At 38.3% G+C, this 21,796-nt stretch overlaps 1 protein-coding gene across 2 annotated transcripts in view; it reads left to right on the forward strand.

The window, feature by feature from the left end:
* atp1a2a (ATPase Na+/K+ transporting subunit alpha 2a) overlaps positions 1-21,796 on the forward strand; it is a 50,804-nt gene that overhangs the window by 24,144 nt on the left and 4,864 nt on the right. For both annotated transcript variants that reach the window (XM_006792372.3, XM_006792373.3), the window contains exons 11-23: positions 123-257; positions 2,243-2,322; positions 3,920-4,029; positions 5,068-5,243; positions 8,487-8,623; positions 10,324-10,474; positions 11,218-11,386; positions 12,180-12,334; positions 16,038-16,161; positions 18,852-18,997; positions 19,097-19,227; positions 19,496-19,597; positions 19,811-19,902. In XM_006792372.3, the coding sequence (XP_006792435.1) occupies positions 123-257; positions 2,243-2,322; positions 3,920-4,029; positions 5,068-5,243; positions 8,487-8,623; positions 10,324-10,474; positions 11,218-11,386; positions 12,180-12,334; positions 16,038-16,161; positions 18,852-18,997; positions 19,097-19,227; positions 19,496-19,597; positions 19,811-19,902 (1,708 nt within the window). The remainder of the gene's footprint in view (positions 1-122; positions 258-2,242; positions 2,323-3,919; positions 4,030-5,067; positions 5,244-8,486; positions 8,624-10,323; positions 10,475-11,217; positions 11,387-12,179; positions 12,335-16,037; positions 16,162-18,851; positions 18,998-19,096; positions 19,228-19,495; positions 19,598-19,810; positions 19,903-21,796) is intronic.

Consider the following 21,796-nt stretch of genomic DNA (forward strand, 5'->3'; position numbering starts at 1 on the left):
TAATCCCAAAGCTTCCCTCCACTGCAGTATGATAAACACCGGCAATGAGACAGACAACACTCATTTCCTAATATGCATATGTTAGTGACTGTGCTAATGTGCTCCTGTGTGTGTTTCCCCAGAGGGAGACAGCGGGGGATGCATCAGAGTCAGCTCTGTTGAAATCCATCGAGGTGTGCTGTGGGAGTGTTCGTGACATGAGAGCCGCAAACCCCAAAGTGGCAGAGATCCCATTCAACTCCACCAACAAATATCAGGTATTGCATGAGACTAGTGTCACATCACGGCTTTGGGCTTGAACTGATGAGAAAATTAACACAAGGCTGAAATTTATTACTGTGCATTCTGGGTTTTTGTATATATACACATATTAAGCAACCTAAAAATGTAATAGAGTAACTGTTATGTAAATAGATATTGTTGCTCACCAGCCAGAGGAGGTATTTATTTCTAATCTTGAACAATTTTATGTTTATGAAAGCTGCACTAACATATGCTATCACATAAAACTGTTTCGGTCAATTTTTGTATTAAAATCAATTTTTACTATGTTTTAACAATCTAGATTTCTTATGTAATCAGTGTGAGCAAGACTACACAAAACCAAATGTCATGAAACTTAGTGAAAGACAAGGACAAAGTCTTTAAAATGCCGGTATGGGTCCAGATCTTTTTGGTTGCAATTCCAGTGGTTTTATTTTTAATGTATTCATTTTATTTATTCATTCATTTCAATTAAGAGGTTATTCCTCTATTTACTTTAAATGATCTTTCACAATTCTGTCAGAGCTGTGGTGAGTTTTTCCACACAGATTTCCAAGACGTCCACGAGAGGAAAAAAATATAATTTTTTCCTTATGCCAGAACGAAATCATGCATATTCATTTTTTAACCTTTTCCTACTGAGTGAAGGCAGCCTGAACATGTCTGCTCTTTTACCAGAGACACCCTACTTAAAATTCACACTGCTGCACGCATTCATACTTGGAAGCTACCCAACAAGCCACAAACGCAGCATTGTTGGTAACAGGAAAAACGGTTGCAGCATTAAAGCAATGCAATGTGTTTTATTTATGTTAGAAAGATACATCAGGATTATGAACTGGCTTGGCTGGGATACTAAGAAAGTGCTCTGCTGTTGCCTTTCAATGCACAGAAATCCCATTTGTAAATTTATTGTATGTTGAATATGCTATTGAATTGTAAATGGGTTGGTAACCTGCTTATAAACAGTGCCTGAATCAAAAGGCCTAACATGCTGGGAGAAGAACAGGTGAGAAGACCTGGATGTACATCACTAATTAAAATTTGCCATCATGCTAGACAATATCAAACATTTGCAGAGGTAGCTTCTTATGAGACTGAGCAAAGACAAGCATGCTCTGTAATTCTATTCTTTCACCAAAGTGGATTAAAAAAAATTGAGGAGAAGCTATTTTTTTTTAATAAAATTGAACAAACATTTCCCATCCAGTATCTGTAGTAGAGAGGCAGTTGTGAAAGGTCTTACGTTAATCCACATGCTTCACTCCGTCCTCTAACAGTCAACACCAACAGAGCCAAAAGTTAATACTGAACTGTATGAAGCCATCACGCAGAGCATTAACACCTTGCTCAGGGGAAGTGTAACAATTAACGCACAGAGATGTGTGTTTGCTTTGCTTTTCCACACCCAGTCTTTCCCAGCTTGTGTGGAGATTCGAACCAGCATATGAATTACACAGCAGCAGTGTTGAAGCAAACAAAGTACTTCCTGCATGCGTCTTGTGCACCTGTTCCCTGACTTAAAATAGGCACGTCTGTGTTAGGGGAGGGGAAATAAAGCAATTTTGCTCTGGTTTTCTGAGATTAGATATGTTGTGACTCAGATACAAATTACCTTGGGGAATGTGTGTGTGTGTGTGTGCGTGAGTGAGGGCGTGTGTGCACACAAACTACTGTAGGTATGGGGGAAGGGATAATGCAAGGTGCTACACCAGAGGAATATATGCAATTGGGTAAATGAATGCCCCTTCAACATAAGGCATACATATGACTTTCAAGGTACACTCAATCAATTCAACCTTGAGATGATTTTTTTTTTAACCAGTTGGAAAATATGACAGCAGTGAAAACAAAATAAAAAAATAATAAATAAAAAAATCAGACTAACAATAGACAATGAACCGCATGTGTGCATTGTTTTTAAAGCAAATCCCACAGTGTCGTGTCCTCACATTTCCTCCTGTGCGTTTTCTTCTAGCTCTCTATCCATGAAGCGGAGGACAATCCCGCTGGTCATATTCTGGTCATGAAGGGAGCTCCCGAAAGAATCCTGGACAGGTTGGTTAATCAATAATGGATCGATTATATGTCTCAGTAGGAAAATAGCACAAAATTTGACTCATTTTTCATTTAATGTTTCCTGTTGCTTTGTGGTTGCAGTAAAAAAAAGACTCTATCCAGGCTGTTAATTTTCTGTATATTGCTTTGTTACTGTCAGGGAAAAGATTAAAATCCAGCAACATAATAAAACCGGTTGTTTTTATCATAGGCTTTGTTTAAAATATGGTGGCAATATCCTTTAATTTGTCTTTATTCATGCATAATATTTACAAGTGGGCACAGGTTAAGAAACCTTAACATTTATGCACCCACATGATTGGCATTCATTTGGCACTGTTTAACAGTCTGATAGATGCTCCACTGTTAGAGGCGGCAGGGCGCAGAGTCACTACAGGTGGGCAGTAGATGACCAGGGGAAAAATGTGAAGTTAAACTTACCTGAATTAACATTTTTCTTATTCTATCATGTTGACATTTATTTTACTAAAATTAAACTTCTTCTTTTTTCCCTTAAAAAAAAATGATGATAGTTGATTGAAAACAGTATGACTTGGTGGTCGGGGTGGAAAAAGTTATTGCACTTTAACAGCTACTTTTGCAGCAAAAGTTCTACCCGGGGGTAAGTACTAACTACGAAAGTCCCCGGGGAGCTGCGTACTTTCAAAGCCTTCTTTCTGCTTGCATTCGCACTGCTAATGGGAACTCTAACGTGATGTAATAGCTGGCCAGCGGTTGGTAATGCAACATCACCTCTTGTTGTGGTCCTTTGTTTTCTTGTAATCCTGTTTGAGCAGCATCATTTTCTTTCTGCATTGCTTCACTGTGTGGTGGATGCCTTGTAGCAAGTTGAAGGGAATTGATTTTTTTTATTTTTATTATTTTTACGTTTGCCTCCGACAAGTCAAAATCTTGTTGTGTTTCCTCCTTTTCATATTGGCACAATAAAGCCTGGATGCCACTGTCAGTTTACTTCTTTGTGTTATTTTCCCCACTTTGCAGTTAATAAGAGTTGTTGTATGGGAGTATTGTTTTACCATGGTTTTAAGGGTTTTTTTTATGTGAGCTGTCAGTGCTGCATTCATGTGTTTTACCAATTATCGTATACGTACATCACTCCCTAGAAGTTCCCTTTTATGCTGAGAAAGTATCTACTTTTAAAAGAAGCAAACAAAACAAAACAAAACCCTCAAAGCAGAGTTGTGAACTACAGGGGTCTCCAGTTTATGCTGTACAGCCACAGAAAAAAAGAGGGCACTACATGTCAAAGTTTGGATTGTGAATAACTTCCTGCTGTCCACATCTCTGCCTAATAATGAGATTAAGCGCTCCTCCAGTGTGCATATACTTTGTATGTAACAGTGGTGCAAAAACAAACCCAACTCAGTGCTGACATGAATATTAAATTTAGAATAAAGCCACAGTAAAGCTGTTGTTGGCTGATAAAAAAAACAACTTATCCTTTTAAAGGCGCAAATCTTTTTGACACCACATATCATATTGTCCATATAGCTGGAGCTCATCCTGCTTATGTAATATAAGCACACTGATTATTGTAAGCACCGTAGTTCTAAATTTATTATTCATTGTTTTACAGATGCAGCACCATTATGGTACAAGGCCAGGAGGAGCCTATGGATGAAATGTGGAGAGAGTCTTTCCAAAGTGCCTACCTGGAGCTGGGTGGACTGGGAGAAAGGGTGCTTGGTACGTTTATCTAGTGGCACCAAATAAAAGCAGTCTGCTTGGGAATAGGTGGAGAGGAGAAGCAGTTGGACACAGCACTTACTTTTTATAATCGCCTTGGTACACAGGGTAGTTTGCCCTAATGTCCCCATAAAGGTAAAGAATGCTTGCACTGCAAGTTTTTGGCTCTTGCCTTGGATTGGAGCTGACACAGAGCAAACACTTATAACCAATGTTACACAAAATATTAGAAACATTTGTTTGCAGCGTTTTAAGGAGTATCAGGTGAAAAGTGAGCCATAAAATGCAGCACATTTTGGGTTAAAAAAATACTGTACTGGAAGTTCAGCTTTCGGTGTTTCTAAAGTGTTCGGCATTCTGACTCTGTAAATGTCATCTTTTTGACAACCAAGGAGAAAACTTACCTGGCATCTTTTAAAAAGTGCCATAGGTAATAATTATGTGCTATCATCATTTTGTTAGAGTAGGCGTCACAACAGTGGAATATGGAATGGTGCCATTTTAGAGTGAAACTCCTGAAATTGTGTAAATTAGTGTGTCTCAGTTATGCCTTAGGTGATGATGATGATGGGTCGGGTGCTTCTCCCGTTTTAGACTGAGTGTGGTGTTTCATCCGAAGTATCTCACTTTGGGCGATTGGAGAGAGAGAGATATGATGGAAGCGATGTGTATTATGAATTAATAAAAATGCCCGATTCAATTTGTGTTGCAAATCTGCGACTTCTGAATCTGAATAAGCATTTGGAAATGTACAGGATTACTGCAACCAGATGTATTTTCTGAGGGTGTATTTCTTATATAAATCTTACTCACATTTTCTTAACGAGCTTAACTGTAAATAGCAACAGTAACAGTAAAGTCCACCATCAAAAATCAGTATTGCTTATTGTTATGTTTCTTGGGGGTCGTAAAAAACAAGCCTCTTTTTAAATTTAAAAATATGTTTCTCTCTTGTTTTTTCAGTAGCTGTAGTGTACTTTGAGATTTCATTTCAGTCTGTTATGAACAATCACCTCACTGATCTCTCTGCTCTTCCAGGCTTCTGCCACTTGAATCTATCCTCATCTCAGTTCCCTCGAGGATTCACCTTCGACTGCGACGACACGAACTTCCCCACTTTGCAGCTCTGCTTCCTGGGTCTCATCTCCATGATTGATCCTCCGCGTGCCGCTGTGCCTGACGCAGTGGGTAAATGCCGCTCTGCTGGCATCAAGGTAACACTTTCTGCAGATTCATTTATAGTACTTCCTGATACTCCTTTCCCTCTGGCTTCATTCATCAAGCTTTTTAAAGAGGGGATTTGCATGTCAAATATCTTTTCAAATCACATAGTGAAATCCAAATGACAACTGATCACTTCTCGGGACCATGACAGATCATGACCAATGGACAAATTAGTTCAGGCACGGCACAAAGTCAAGCTCAGCTGCAATCCCAACAGATCAGCTGATGTCAGTGTGGGCTGGCATTGACATCAGACTTTTTGCCAGAAGGCTCAGCTAGCCTTCTGGCAAAACCCACACGGGAATGCTATTTTAAGCTGCTGTAAGCTGTCGGAAATGTTCTGCATCTGCAAGCGACTTTGCAGTCCACCTTTATCCCAGCTCCTCCTTTCATGTGTACTGTACATGACATATTTATTGTCATATGTGTTGCAAGTGATGCCTGTTCTCTGCTATAGTCATACTGCTGATCTCCCCACTTTATGCTTTCCACATAGCTTGTGTAGAGGTCACAGAACAGCAGGCTGCTAGATATAAATCACTGCAGATGGAAAAAACCATCTTCCTTTGACTATGACTATAGATGAAAATGCTTATGGCATGTTTTGCATAAACACTTTGAAGGCTGGCTGAAGTACCCGAACAGTTTTAGAGTTTACTCGGTAGTTTATCAGAGCTACTGTTGCAGGTGTGACTATCTGCGGGTAAGAAGTGACTGACAGTTTTACGAATAAATTATGGTTTTGGGATGAAAAATTCAAAATAATTGGCAAATTGAATTGTTGGCGTTAAAATAAAAAGCATGGAAGGCGATAAAGAATGAGCTGAATATATTCTGATAGCAATTTGTAAAAAGAATCCATTTAGCTAAATGCAGATTCAGTGATTTACTGCAAATTGTCATTATATGTTAATCGACTCCAAATACACAGAGCAGATTTCTTTTCTTTTTTTTCGTCAGAAAAGTAATAAGCCAGGCCGCAGGAAGGTTAAACAACTTCCAGCAGAGATAAAAATGGATAATGAGGAGAATGAGGCATTCTAACTCAGGGGAACAACTACAAATATGGGAAGAGGATTTTGCATGTTTAATTTCAGGTACAGTAGTTATCACGCTTCTTTTTGAAAGACACCCTGTAATTGGCTTAAAAGTGAACTAGAGGCAGAAGTGACTGAAAATGCTGCTATATTTATTTTTGTAGAAAACAGCTGGAAAGTTTGTGTTAAAAACATATCTGATAAAAAGTTTAAAACTCAAATGTTTGTGAAGGTTCTCAGTCATCCAAGTCATCGTAGTCTAAGGAGCTTGGAAAGAAAAGCGTCTGGACTTCTTTAAGTTGCTTGAAGACGTTTCACCTCTCATCCGAGAAGCTTCCTCAGTTCTAGGGTCAGATGGTGGAGAGTCCCAGATTTAAGATCTGTGGGAGTTCCCCCCCCAAGAGGGACAATGGACACCCTGATGATCCTCTACCTAATCACACAAGCCAAGGTGTGAAAACAGGTGTGGGTCACAATCAACCAAGGTTTCAGTTGAGCTCATTGCGAAACCTAGCCCCACTCTATCATGTGATTTCCTGAGGTCAGATGGCCCAGGATGTGAGTGGGTGTTAAGATGCCTTGGAATTGATCTCAGAACTAAATTATAAATGGCAGACAGTTGGTGTCGTAAGCCACCGCCTCTGTTCTAAGATCATTCACAGTGGACATAGATGGCTTCTTTCACTCCTCTTTCAAACCATCTGTCTTCTCTGCCTAAAATGTGAACATTGGCATCCTTGAAAGAGTGACATCTATCCTTTAGATGCAGATGGACAGCTGAGTCTTGTCCCGTGGAGGTGGCCTAAAACTCCATGTTTTATGACAGGTTTAGTTGAATATATAAACTTTGTTTTGACTGATGCATTAGGACATGTATTAAGTCCTAATGTATTAACTAATTAAATAGTTTAAACCTACAGGAAATGATCCCATTTCTAAACAATTTCTACAAATAAATAATTGAAAATATAGTAGCTTTAAAATGATCCAGGGAAATATAATGTTTGTAGCTGTACAGTTGGGAGATTTTGTAGTTTGTAGTTTTGCCTCTGTACCACACCACAATGGATTTTAAATCAAACAATCCAGATGGGATTGTGAAGTGCCTCTGAAATTGGGGTACTTTGTATAAAAATGACTGTATTTCCTAAACAGTTAATGTAACACTTTTGGTCAAACCCCTTGAGTTAAAGTTGAAAGTCTGCACTTTAATCACATCTTGATTATTTGATTTGAAATCCACTTTGGTGGTTTACAGAGGTAAAACTACAAAAACTGTGTTTTTGTCCAACAGATTTTGGACCTGTTTCTTTAAATACCTTTAGCTGGATGTTACATTTTCATTATGCTGTGTAATCACATGATGTGTGATGTTTAATGTACCTTCATGCAGCCTGTATATGTGCTGCTGAAAACTTTAGTGGTGACGGTAAAGTAATGAAGCAGATGTTAAAAATAAGCTAAATGTACTATATGAACAGTACATATGGTTATAGATCCTAATATTTGCCACATTTCCTTTATAGCAGTCTATATATATCCAAGTTAAATGTATACTTATATATACTTCCCTTTTTTATTAGTTTTATAACTTTCCTTTTCAACAGCTTCTCATCAGGGAACTGATTATTTTCCACTGGGTGACTTTGAAAGAATAGAAAATAATCTCCATTGTGCAGTATGTTCTTTTGTCACTTCTGTGATGAAATGAAAAGTGGGCTTCTTAGCAAAGTCTGCATCTGTCAGTTACTTGTTATTGGAAGATTACAAAGGATTGGATGATACTCAAACTAAACAATAGATGAAAATACGGTGCCTAAAACCAGCATAAGAATTGTTACCTTCTGCAGGTGCAGCTGGGGATTGGCGAAAGTGGATGAATTTCAGTACACATCACCAACTTCTGTAGTTGCTTTTGCCCAAAGACAAAGATTTGATGGATTATTTGTAAAATCATACTATTTTGCCTATAAGAAAGCATCACATTTAAGATTTAATAAATTTAATGTACGATTTGAACCTTTAACCCCTGATAACCCCACTCCCTCCCAGTTTAACTACACAGCACATCTGGATGAGTTATGTGCCTGTAGAGCCTATACTAAACTGTAGCTTAGGAATGCTCTGACACATGGCATACAGATGAGATACAGTCAGGCCTCATGTGACTTATGGGAACCTTCTGTCCACGGTCAGGTGATCATGGTTACCGGGGACCACCCAATCACAGCCAAGGCCATTGCTAAAGGTGTAGGAATCATCTCTGAGGGCAACGAAACGGTTGAGGACATCGCTGAGAGACTAAACATCCCTCTGAGCCAAGTTAACCCCAGGTGTGTGTGCGCGTGTATAAAGGGAGAGTCTGACTGCGTGCTTTAGCTTCTAATAGTAAGTGTCTGTGCGACTGAGAGTGTTTCAGTTTGTGAACTATGTTGTGTCTTCTGGATGTGTTGTGCATATAAAGTGGAAGCAGTTGATTTAAATTTAAATTAAAAAAACAAAAAAAGGACAACGGTCGCATATATTTCCATTCAAAAGTGTATTATAAAGATCAGAATCAGAAGAAACAACTTTGTTACATGTCTGAAGGTAATAAAATCTGCCTACTAGGACCTCTGAAGGTCACTAAGGTTAAAAGAAAACCTCCTTAATGGAGCTCAGTCAGACAGCCTCTCTACTTGTAAGAATATGCTTAAAGATTTAGATAAAGCTTATATTTAGGGCTGGATTAGACGCAAGCTGCTGGGGGCTTCCCATCATGTGCTGAGCATTTCTTCTTAGCTCACCTTTTTTCATCCTTTATGTGTTTTCCGTCCATTATTGTAGGGTCTTTACTTTACAATATTAAGTACCCTTCGACGATTGCTATTGTGATTTGACACTATATAAGCTGAATTGAAATGAATCTAACTGAATTGTCTGAAGGATGTACAAAGTAAACAGAAATAACGAGGGACAAGATTCTTGATAACAGAAACACTCTGGATCCCTTTATAGTCTTCACAGTTTTGTTACTATTCCAGTTGTTTGAGTAGACTTCGGTTACAAGCAATCAAATAGTCTGTGTAATATGGAGAGCACTAAGAATAATAATAATAATAATTGTACAATACAAACTGTATTTCTATAGCAATTTTCAAAACACAGTTACAAAGTGCTTCACAGTTTGAATAAAAGCCACACACTGAAGATAAGTGTACATGTTAAAACATACAGACACATAATCAACCACACGGTTTTCCAGCATACACACATACATGCAAATAGTTCCAAACTATGGCTGAAAATAAAAGGGATAAATTAAGGGAAACCTAACCTATACAAATGAGTTCTCAGCAATCGTTTCAAATAAATAACAGCGTGAATAGGAGGATTTCAACAGATAAGCAAGGGCTACCTTCTCACAGCAATATAACTTTTTGCAACATTATTATTATTATTATTATTATTATTATTATTATTATTATTATTATTATTATTATTATTATTATTATTATTATTATTATTATTATTATTTCATTCATCTGCATTCATAAACAATGTGCTCTGGACAGAAATGGAAATCTTGACCGGGATATGCAGCCACTACACAGGAAGCACCCCAAGAAACTGCAGCGATTTCCCACCATATGATAATCAGCAGATGGGTTTTGAAATAATACTATAGTACAGACAATCCTGATGACAGTAAAAAGTAAGCATGTACTTGGAGACTCCAGGAGGTTGAATTACTTCCCCAATAATTTATTTTCCGTATAATACAAAACAGCACATATTCATCATTAGACTTTTATTTTTGTGTAGATTAGACAAAGGAAATATAATGCATTAACGAGCAACTTTGGATTTGCTGATTGGCTAATTGTCTTACTTTCAGACAATCTCCCAAATGTCAAACTGTTCCTTTAAGACACAAAGCATGGAAATGTATGTTTCCCGCTGCTGCATTTGTGTGGTTGCCTGACAATGACAGACTTGAAGGAAATGTCATTACCACCCTCTGCATAATTGTACCTGCTTGTGTGTTTCCCAGGGATGCCAAGGCGTGTGTGGTGCATGGCTCTGACCTAAAGGAGATGAGCTCCGAGTACCTGGACGACCTGCTGAGGAACCACACTGAGATAGTGTTTGCCCGAACCTCTCCGCAGCAAAAGCTCATCATTGTTGAAGGCTGCCAGAGACAGGTCAAGGGTCACACGTGTGTGTCTGTGTGAGTGAGAGACAGAGTGTGTGTGCAAATGTGTAATTGGGTCTTTTTGAGAGCTTAAAGCTGAATTGCAGTGTGTGGCGTTTTATATAGATGAATGCAGGCATTTGGGTGTTTGTGATAAAGACTGAATGAATGCTTGAAAGTGCCTGTTTTTGTTTAAGTGTGGAGGTATGGTTCTGTACAGGTGTGTGTGTGTGTGTGTGTGCGTGTGTGTGTTGTGTCTTCCTGCCATTTAATACTGAATACAATTGTCTCTATGTGTGTTTGTGTATTTCAGCTGTTTTTAGTGCAGGTGGTTGAATGAATGAATGCTGGCTTTTGTCCTCATGCTCATTTAAGTGTGTGCGCCTACAATGGAGGCCTGTTTGTGTGTTTGAGCATGTGATTAACTGTATGTTAAACTCATATCAAACCCTGTATATGTGCCTTAAATTAAATGCTGAGCTTTTATGTACAAAACTTTAAAATTATGTGTGCGTGCACTTATTCACATCCCCATATATTGAGGTCATGCTACAATTCACCCTGGCTCACTCACTCTCACTCCTCGTGACTGAATGACTGCAACTCAATTCCATTTTTCATTTAATCTCCCCAGAGCTGCTTTGAAAAGACATTATTAAGACAGAAGGGGCGGAGGGGGGAGAAAGGCTTTAAATCACGGTACTTATCTTTTTCCTCTTGACACTTTTTGTTCGCCGGTCCTTGTGGGTACAGGGGGCGATCGTGGCTGTGACAGGCGATGGCGTAAACGACTCTCCGGCGCTGAAGAAAGCCGACATCGGCGTTGCCATGGGGATCGCCGGTTCTGATGTGTCCAAGCAGGCGGCTGATATGATCCTGCTGGACGACAACTTCGCCTCCATCGTCACCGGAGTGGAGGAGGGTGAGTGTGGGGGAAAGGCAGGGTGTCAGAATGGAGGCATAAAAGGAGAAAATTATAGAGGAGGAAACAAAGAGGGAAAGAAAACATTGTGAGTCAGTGAAATAAAGGGATCAAGAATTTGAAGAGTAAAAAAAAGAAAGCTCAGAGAAAGCTCTTTTGTCATTTAACACTAGAGACCAGAGATTTTCTATTTTGAATGAATAGCAGTTTATATGTGGAGAAGTCTGGTTGATTTCACAGAGTTTATGCTGCAACTAGAGTCAGGCCTCAGTCAAAAAATTAACTCTCAGCTAATTTAGCATTTTTTTTAACGTTGACTTGAACACAATACAAATTTTAAACAGATAAAATTAACTAGAATAATTTAAAAAGACTTTACTCAGCACTATGTAGGTGCCGCAGTGAAAGGACTCTGAGAAGTTTGAGTTAAGATTAGAAAAAAAAAGAGTTTAATGGAAATGTTAAAATGTGATGTATTAATAAAGAACATTCGGCGACCTGAAGGACGGATTTTGACCTACAATTTTCTCAGGAATACTCGTAATTTGACATGCCTTTGCTCTCAAAGATTTGACTTGAGATTTAACCTTAGATTTGCTTTGAGAGACTGATATTTAATTTAGCTATGGGTGTTTAATATGGTCTTCGATTTTTAAAAATCCATTTGTATTGTGGATATGCTGATGAAGGGGTCGGAGTGACCTTCATTTAAGTAAGAAAATTCACTCGGCCTTGACCCACCTTAAATCAACCGTCAACACTTTTTTCTTTTTTGTTTTTTAAATTGCTGCAGGTCGTCTCATCTTTGACAACTTGAAGAAGTCCATTGCGTACACATTAACCAGCAACATCCCAGAGATCTCGCCTTTCCTCCTCTTCATCATTGCGAGTGTTCCTCTTCCTCTGGGAACGGTCACCATCCTCTGCATTGACCTGGGCACAGATATGGTGAGCACTGAGGAAACAAACTGAGATATCTCTTTGCAATAATACCTCAAATAGTTTCCTTGACCAACTTTTTTTTAGCCAGAAGCCAAAAAAAATTTCCCAAGCATCACTGCACAGTCTTAAAACTTGTGAGACATTTACTTTACAGCTGTTATTATTCTTAGATGCCTTTGAAACCGTTTATAGTTTTTAAAATGTTATTTTAAAGACTTCAGAGATGTAATTTTCTATTTTGATTGTGTAATACTTCTTACATAGTGTGCAGTGTTTATCTGAAGTGTGTTTGGACTCTTGACAGCACTAATACTTTATAAAAGTAACTCTTTCTGGCTTCATGGTTTCGTTTGCCATCACCTGAAGCTTTATCTCATCACTATATTTGTCTTTTCTCAACTTAACTGCTTTAGGATTAACATCACTCATTTGGACTCAATCAAATATTTCTCCTTCGTCTCCAGTTAACTATGCTAAGCAGCTGCAAGTGAGTGACTATGTGACAAATTCATAATCTTATTGCATCAGCCCAAAGATAATGTGAGTGTGAAGTGTGAGTCACAGATGAAAATCTAGTGCCTAAAGCCAGTCATAAAACTTATTTCTTATAGGCAACAGTTTCACTGATTTTTTTGCCCTTTTTCAGGCACGATCAGTTATTGATTAAATCATCAGCCTTGAGTTAACCATTTTTGCTGTTGCCATTTCATCTTACAACGCACCAGCTGCACATGCTCCCTTTATGAGTGAGGACTTTAGGCAGACTTACAAGAACTATAACAGAAATGACTATATGGCTGTGGTTTCAACAGATGTAACAGTATTATTGCTGCTTTGCAAGTGAGTTGTGGATCTGACAAAGAGTTCTATACATGCAGTGGTTTATGACTGACAAGCTCTCAGTCACGCTCATTTGCTAACACATTCTCAATCACAAGTCACTAGCCAGTGAATATGTCTTATATAATCCTGTTCCAACAGTAATGATAACCACGGTTAAAAAGAATATAATGTATCATTTGATTTGACCTGAAACTAGTGACTTAGCCCATAAACTCATCAGTGTAGTATTTTCTGAGGTCATGGCTACTTTCCCAAAGACTTATATAAGAGAAAGTCTTTTTGCAACCAGTCGCACATTGTTGACCACTTAAAAAAAAAACAACAACAGAAAAAAAACACTTCTGCTTTGGCTTCAATTTTCAGCCCTGGAAGCTGTGTCCATCTTCAACACTGTCTATGCTAACTAGCATAAGCGCAAAGCTAATTAGCATATCTTGACATATTACACCTAACCAAAGCAATTTATCACACACATTATTCATCCCACATGTACACATGTTGTTTACACCAATACAAAATGTGCTCACAATGAAAAATGGTTAAACTGTGTATTTCACCAGAAAGCTTTGGCTATATATCATTAGTGTCCCTGCATTCAGCGACATAAATGAAGCAATCCCACAATTCGCCTGCCATAGCTGTAACATAATCGTCATTTGTTTGTCTTTTTTCCGTTGTTGATGATCAATCAATCAATGCAATCAAATTCTCTAGTAGTATTGTAGTAGGATTCAGTGCTCAGACCAATATGTGACTCATGAGAGCTCCAAAACAATTTCAGTTTCGGTTTCAGGGCTTTTACCCCAATACTTGTTCTTGATCCCCAAGTAGAATGACAGCTTTATTGCAAGACTTGCTTTTTTGGTTTTTTTAAAAAAAAAATATTTATACAACAATTGCAAAACAAACTTAAATTGTCAAGTCCTACATGTTATATACCTATATTTGTGTTTGAAATACTGCTGCTTATTCAACTTTTACCATTTCTGCATAGAACCTTTAGAACTCATAACACAGCATAATATTTTAGATAAATCTTTATTTATTGAGTTGTGAGCTTTCACCAGCTAAATGCGGGCTAATTTTAATGATTTGTCTTCAAGAGAAGGTGCTAATTATTAGCATGCTACATAGCTACCGGCAAGCTAAAGGTGACATTAACGAAAATGGCACTAATACTGGTGTCAAATATGAATGCCTGAAGGTAAAAAGAAAAATGTTTGGTTTCATTAGCTCTTTCATTTGGGGGGAAGAAATTCGCTTTTGCCTCACTGTCGACGTCCATTTGTTCATGTAGAACAAAGACCGAGTGACACTTGCATACAGATTTACATTTCACAGCTCTAGTATTTCCAGATGCCAGTCTCTCCTTTGTATTTCTAGCAGCAAAAAGAAAAAAAAGAGAGGGTTGCTGGCACACTGCTTGCCTGAGGGGTGTAATCCATCATTACAACAAAAAAGAATCACACAATGAATATATTCAGAAAGACTTGTTCAGTTGTGTCCATTATTTCAACTTTAATTTTTCCTGCTTTCACCCAGGAGCCATTAGAGTGCCCCCGAAACTGGCTGTTATACAATGTTTCTCACGTAATCAGGTACATACATTAGAAATAGTCTCCCACTGCCAAGAAACACAGGTTAAAAATAAAGAGGAACTGCTTGCTAACATTGTTAATAAAGCAGTTCAGACTTATTTTACTTGGGTGACATCAAAATTGAACTTCTTTGGTTTCCTAGCAGCAGAACAGATTTGTTCCTGTTGACAAATATTTACTCAGCTGTCTCAGATCACAGACATACTGCATTCTTTATTGGTTGAATTTCTCTTTCAAGATGACATGACTGAAGTTTTTTTTTGTTTTTTTTTAAAAACACACAAATTTGTTCACCTGTTTTGCATATAAAAAAAACACCTTCCCTTCAAAGTAACATGTCTTCATGTATCCAGTAACTGCATGAGAAATGAACAGCTGGATGTGAGCTTTGAAGAGTAGGACTAGCCAAAAAAAAGTACTCGAAAAGTGTTTATTGTACAGTACAAAAGTGCAGATTTCCAATGGTGGTAAAGCTGTTAACAGCTTGTTAACAGCGACGTTCCACTCCAAGCTACAGGCTGGAGGGCTCTGCTGAGATTTAGGAGTGACAATCAGCACTTGGAGTCTGCTAGGATTATTTTTAGCAAGAACTACCATGCAGAAATGGATGCTTATCAAAGCGAGATGTAGCACACTTAAGAATGCTTCAACACTGAGACTTAGTTTTTACACATGTACTTTCAAAGGTGCAAAAAAACCCCCAAAAAACAACACAACCTCTGTCTACACATCCCTTTCTCATGCTCTATTCTCTTCTTTCTTCACTGCTGCAGTGGGTCAAGGGAGTGTAACACCAAAACAAAGTGGATTTGTACGCCACAGAGCATGCGCTCAGTTTCACACAATGCCAAGTCCACACCTCAAAGCTCTCCTAAGACCCAAAGATTCCTGCCCTAAGTCACACATATTGCTCTGTTGCTTACCTGGTAAAACCAGCCAATATACGATCTTTATTACAGGGACCTTTCTAGCCTCCTGTTTTATGAATGTCTTGAAATTCACTATCCGTCTCTCTCCTCTTGTCTCTTCTCCCCTCCTCCCTCTCTGTCACTGTCGTTACTTCTTTTTTTCCCTCCCTCCCTGTCGTTTCTCTCCCTTTTCTCCCTCTACTCAGTGATTGAGTGATTATATTAACAGTCTAGTCTTCCCTGTGTCTGGCATTGTCATCATGCCTTTGTACAGATGCCACAAAGACAAATTCCTGCACATTCATCGTACAGGGAGCTTAAGCCGAGGTCGTTCTGTTCTGTTCCTCCCTTACCCTCCAGGTTCCAGCTATCTCCCTGGCCTATGAGACAGCAGAGAGCGACATTATGAAAAGACAACCAAGAAACCCCAAAACAGACAAGCTGGTCAACGAACGCCTCATCAGCATGGCATACGGACAAATAGGTTTGGCCTCTTGTCATCTTTCAGCACTGCAGCTCGTAAACCCGAATCACTGTGACAGGCCTCTTCTTGTGAAGTCTCAGCAATAATAAACATCAAAGGCATATAAACATTAAATATTGACATTTATCAGAAATTTTGGCATTTCTAACTGGCTTTGTAAATGTGTAGGCACATACAGTAAAGGAAAATAGATCCAGAGGTGAGCAGATAGTCCCACAATTTCACTTTAATTGTTGTGACATTTCGAGCAAATTGAGTGTAGAGAGTGCAACTTTTTTTCTGCTTAATCTTGGTCGTGTTCCAGTTGTTGGAGCCTCACTTCAATGCATGCTTTTTCATCTTTGGTTTTGTATGGTTTGGGAATAGCGAAAAATCAAAGTCTGGCCTCATTTTATAGGCTGTTAAATAGGTCAAACTATGACAGGGCCTCACTGGATGACATGCAATCTTAAAATTGAACATGCTCTAAACAGCCGGTAACTCGTGAACTCCCATAATGTGTGCAAGATAAACACTGCTGGGGCAAAATGTTTGCAGGGCTCAACAAATCACATTTACAAACCACTGCTGTGACATCACAGCCACAAGTCCTGAAAAACCTACTGACGACGTGATCCTGAGTGACACTTCGTGAATGCAACAGCAGCACAAACCACCGCCAGTGAGAAAAAAAGTTAAACAACCAGCTTCTTGTCACTGACATGATGTCATAAAAAACCTTAAACATAAACACTGACCTGGCAAAGAGTTTTAATGTAACAAATTCATGAACACAGTAATTAATAACCATTGTCTTAATCCATAATCAGTCATTTTGAAGGTTTGGTGTAAGTGGAGCTTTTATGCTCTGCAGTAAGATGTCCATCCTGCTGAAAATGTTACGCCCACTCTGACAAAACGAATTTGCCAACATCAAATTAAAAGTCACTAACACCTATTATGGAAGTACTCAGCTGTCTGGAGCTATTTACCTTTAAAAAAAAATAATGTCACAGAGGAAAGAGGGATGACAATACATTAATCTATTTTCCCTGACAAACACTAATGGATTGAGCTACTATAGACTCAAAATATGCACTTTGTAGGGATTTAAGTCAGTATATATTGTCCAGGTTTTAGTTTAATCCCTTGGCCTGCCTGTTAATTCAAAAAGTACATGTGGAAAATTGTTATGGCACACAAGTTACGCAGTTGCCATGCATGTTGTAGGTAGACTTTGCATTTGTCATCTTGAAATGCCACATGAGTTTGCTTTACAGGATTGCACTTTCCTACAACATTTGCTGGAAATGAGTAGGTGTTTCAGTATTAATAATAAAAAATAATAGGAACTATATTAACATTTAATTAATTAACAAAATTATAGATTAACTGTAACTGCTGCAAGACAAGTAAAGAAGATAAAGTAAACACACAAAATAAGCAGCCTGATGAAACCAACACATACTGTTGTGGTCACAAGTTCAAATACAAATACAAATCTTTAACGACATGCATTTTTAATTTCTATTTGCTATTTGGACTGATTGGGACCTGATGAATGTACAAACAAAGAATTGTGTTTTTACCTGATGTAGTTTCTGAGAAGAAGATATCAGGCCCTAGTAGAGCAAAATTTAGTATTGTGGTCTAGACAGCTCAAAATGTGATGTCCACATATGTGGACGCCAGGTCCTAGGAGGTTAAATGTGGGCTTCTAATTATTTTTTTAGTTGTTCTTTTTCCAGGGTGGAATTATTTTACATCTTTAATGACTTTAAAAAACAAAAATTAGTGCACATGTTTGAAGTTATTTCGGATTTTTCTCTAATCCACACAAGTAAACAGGTTCACCAACCAATTTAAATGAATCTTCTCTCCCTTAGATTGGTTTAATATTCAGCCAGAATCATGCCAGAACATTATTGATGGTTACTAAATGCATCTAGTTGTGGTGCAACTTCCCAAGAGACATTTAATCAGGTATTAGTGGGGTATGTCCACCCTGATCCTGTGTGTGTGTTATATATATAAATATATCCATCCATTCTCTGCCAATTATCCTTTATCAGGGGGATGGAGCCTATCCCAGCTGACTTAGGGCAAGAGGCAGGGTACACCCTGGACAGCTTGCCAGTCTGTCACAGGGCTAACACATGCAACACAGACCACCATTCACATTCACACCTATGGGCAATTTAGAGTTTCCAGTTAACGTATCCCCACTAACTGCATGTCTTTGGACTGTGGGAGGAAGCCGGGGAGAACATGCAAACCAGACTGCTGGTGGAATTGAACTCGGGACCTGAGTACAGTACTAACCACCATGCTGCCACTGTGCTGCCCCTAGATTTAAATAAATCATTAAAAACAAGCTACCACAAAATCCAAGCCATGTATAAACTTCTCACCACAAATCTATTTGGAAAATGATTTTTGCATGAACTAATTAACACTAACAGAATATTTACTGTGTTTTAAATGGGACAGTGATAAATCAATATCGCTTTCCTCTCTGAAATAACTTAAAAATTTATTTTTCTCTACAGTATAATACCACTTATTAGAAAAGTTACAAAGTTACAAAACCATTGTTGGACCTTATGAACCTTTGAAATGTAACAGCTATAAAATGTTACATTATTTTTAGATCATCTAAATGAGTTTTTGCATTGCTGTCTTATCAATGGGCTTTCATATTTGTAATCCAGGTATGATCCAAGCTTTGGCTGGTTTTTTCACCTACTTTGTGATATTGGCTGAAAACGGCTTCCTCCCAAGAAACCTAGTAGGCATCCGCATCGACTGGGATGACCGTGAAGTCAATGACCTGGAGGACAGCTTTGGGCAGCAGTGGGTAAGGAATGGGGACTGACACTCGCCAACATGACCGGAATGAATAAATGAATGTTTCCACTCTCGCGCATGAGTAATACAATGTGTTTCATCCTGGCAGACCTATGAACAGAGGAAGATTGTGGAATTTACCTGCCACACAGCCTTCTTCACCAGCATTGTGGTCGTCCAGTGGGCTGATCTCATCATCTGCAAGACAAGGAGGAACTCCCTCTTTCAGCAGGGGATGACGTGAGTGAGTGGGGTGTGAAGTAAGGGAGGTGGAAGACAGGAAAAGAGTGCTGATGGAAGGAGGAACTGAAGCATGTAGAATCGATGCACAAATGAGGGTAGTCAGAAAGGTACTCTTATTCTTCAAAATGAAAAATGATTTTGGCTCTTTTATTTGAGGCTTCTAATACTGGGATCATATCATCACTGCTATTTTAATGTTCTGCACTTTATAAACCTGTATAAACCTTTTCTTTTCTCTGATGTGCACCTTTTTTCTGCCTAACAGGAACAGAATTTTGATCTTTGGCCTGTTTGTTGAAACAGCTCTGGCTGCCTTCCTCTCCTACTGCCCTGGAATGGACGTTGCCTTGCGCATGTACCCCCTGAAGTATGCTCTGCATATGCATATCTCCACTGAACCGAAAAATAACCTCTGAAAGACCTAATAGGCTGCCATTAGCCTGTCACTCTGGACTTTAAATGTAGTCTGGGATCTTCTTAAACACCATGTTGTTATCCTTAATATTCAAAAATAGCTGCAATGAATTTAACAATTTCCACTCCGCCTGTGAGTCACCACATCTTCCTTTTCCCCCCTCAGGATCCTTTGGTGGTTCTGTGGCATACCATACAGTCTTCTCATCTTCATTTACGATGAGGTCCGTAAATTTATTCTGCGGCGGCAACCAGGAGGTAAGCAGTTATTAAGAGAGAACCATGATTAAAAGATTTTTTAAGCTTATTTATCTTCCTAATAAGCTAGAATAATAATCAAGTGATGGTGCAGTATAGTAGTTGAAACCCCTATCTCAACCACCACATGTGCCAAACTTTTAAAAGCTTTCCTTCTACCTTGTGTAACTCGCTCAGCCTTCTGTCCTTGTAAAAATAAACACCATAAAAGAGAAGACTGTCCAGTGCTTTAAGGACACATTGATTGACAGTGTTGCCACAGCTCTGCTCTGTTGATCTCACCTAAACCATCCCAGCAAGCATTTGACAGATGGTGACTTTTAGAAGAAGATTGAGTTCAATGTCATTCCAAACAAGCACAAAGTATTTATATATATAAAAGCACCTTGAAGTGGTGTGGACTGAGATTAAAAATAAAAGTACAGGTAGCCAACAGTGTCGAGTGTAGTGCATTTACAGCAGAGGAAGTAAGCTTTAATTTTGGTGTAATATTAAAAGCATAGTTTATTTCTGACAACTTCTTACACTTGCAAATGCAGGCTTCACAGTCCATCACTGCAGTTCTTCTGGTTCATCCGGTTTCTCCTGTGATTCATGGGTTTGAGAGCAATATCTTTCACCACTGGAGGCAGCTGTCTTTTTGAACTCTCACAATTCATATGACTTCATGTAAATTTGGTAATTCACCAAGTTTTCCAGACAGATTTTAATATTATTGTTATTTTTTACACGTATTGCTAAACATCATTCAGAAGCTTTGCTTTTTCCACAAATTTACCTTCATGCCCAGTATTTAGTAAAGCGGCTGAAATCTATCAGCCATCCAGCAGAATGCAAACCAATTCTCCAGCTTTCAAAAATGCAGATTCTGCAGCACTTCACTGATTATTGTCTTCCAGTTTTGATTTCTCACAAAATAGCAAGCAAATGCAGCGCTCTCTGGCAGTTTGCTCTGTCATTGAAATCTAACGTGATCTGATACTCGGGCCAGGTTTTCAGTCAAAGCTGATCCAGGAAGGATTAAGATCATGCATTACTGCTTAGAATTTTGGGTTCACTTAATGTATCTGTTTTGAAATATCCATTTTAGAAATGAAACAGCCCATTGAAAAACCCATTTTCATCACCGATTACTTCTGTGCTCCATTGTGATGTCTGAGGTTTCTCAGGTTAAAAAGTTAAATGATCATTCATCACCTTTTCTAATTACCTTAGCACACTTGAAAAAGAATTGCTCTGCTGATTAAAAAGAGGAAACAAACTGACTACTTGAGTGTTTGGAGCATCAACCTTTGTTGGTTTGATTATTGTTTGGAGAAAAAAGCCACAAAAAAAGTGTTTTCTTCTTAAACTCATCAGTGTTCTTATTGAAATAAACGAGTGATATTACATTAAATAAACTGCTAAATAATTAAATATGTTTAAATAATACCTGTACTAACAAAGCTAACATAACAGAAAGAGAACTGAGCAACTGTGGTTCACAGCTGAGCAAGAGCCAGACTGTTGCGGTTTGTTAAGGACGTAGTAGGCACTGTTATATGGAAACTCCAGAATTTGCACATGGTTTTAATTGCTTAGAAAAGGAATATTAGTGTATTTTCATTTAGGATATTTTTTGTAGTTGGTTTAACCGGTGCAACAGTTTCTGCTGTCCTGGCATGAACAATTATATTATTATAATGGAAAACAGAATTCAATGATAATTAACAACCAATCGATCACAAACTAATTTCTAAGTGGCCCCAAACTTTTGATGGGTAATACATTTTATAAATAAATGTCTAATTATTCCCAAAAATGAAAAAAAAAATCCCTCTGTGCTAAATGCTGCTGTATGAAAACATCTGTGACCCCTTTTTTATACATCTGCAAAAATATATAATGTCACTCA

The sequence above is a fragment of the Neolamprologus brichardi genome, chromosome 18 (genome assembly GCF_056152115.1).
Source record: "Neolamprologus brichardi isolate AB-2024 chromosome 18, ASM5615211v1, whole genome shotgun sequence".
Taxonomy (NCBI): Eukaryota; Metazoa; Chordata; class Actinopteri; order Cichliformes; family Cichlidae; genus Neolamprologus; species Neolamprologus brichardi.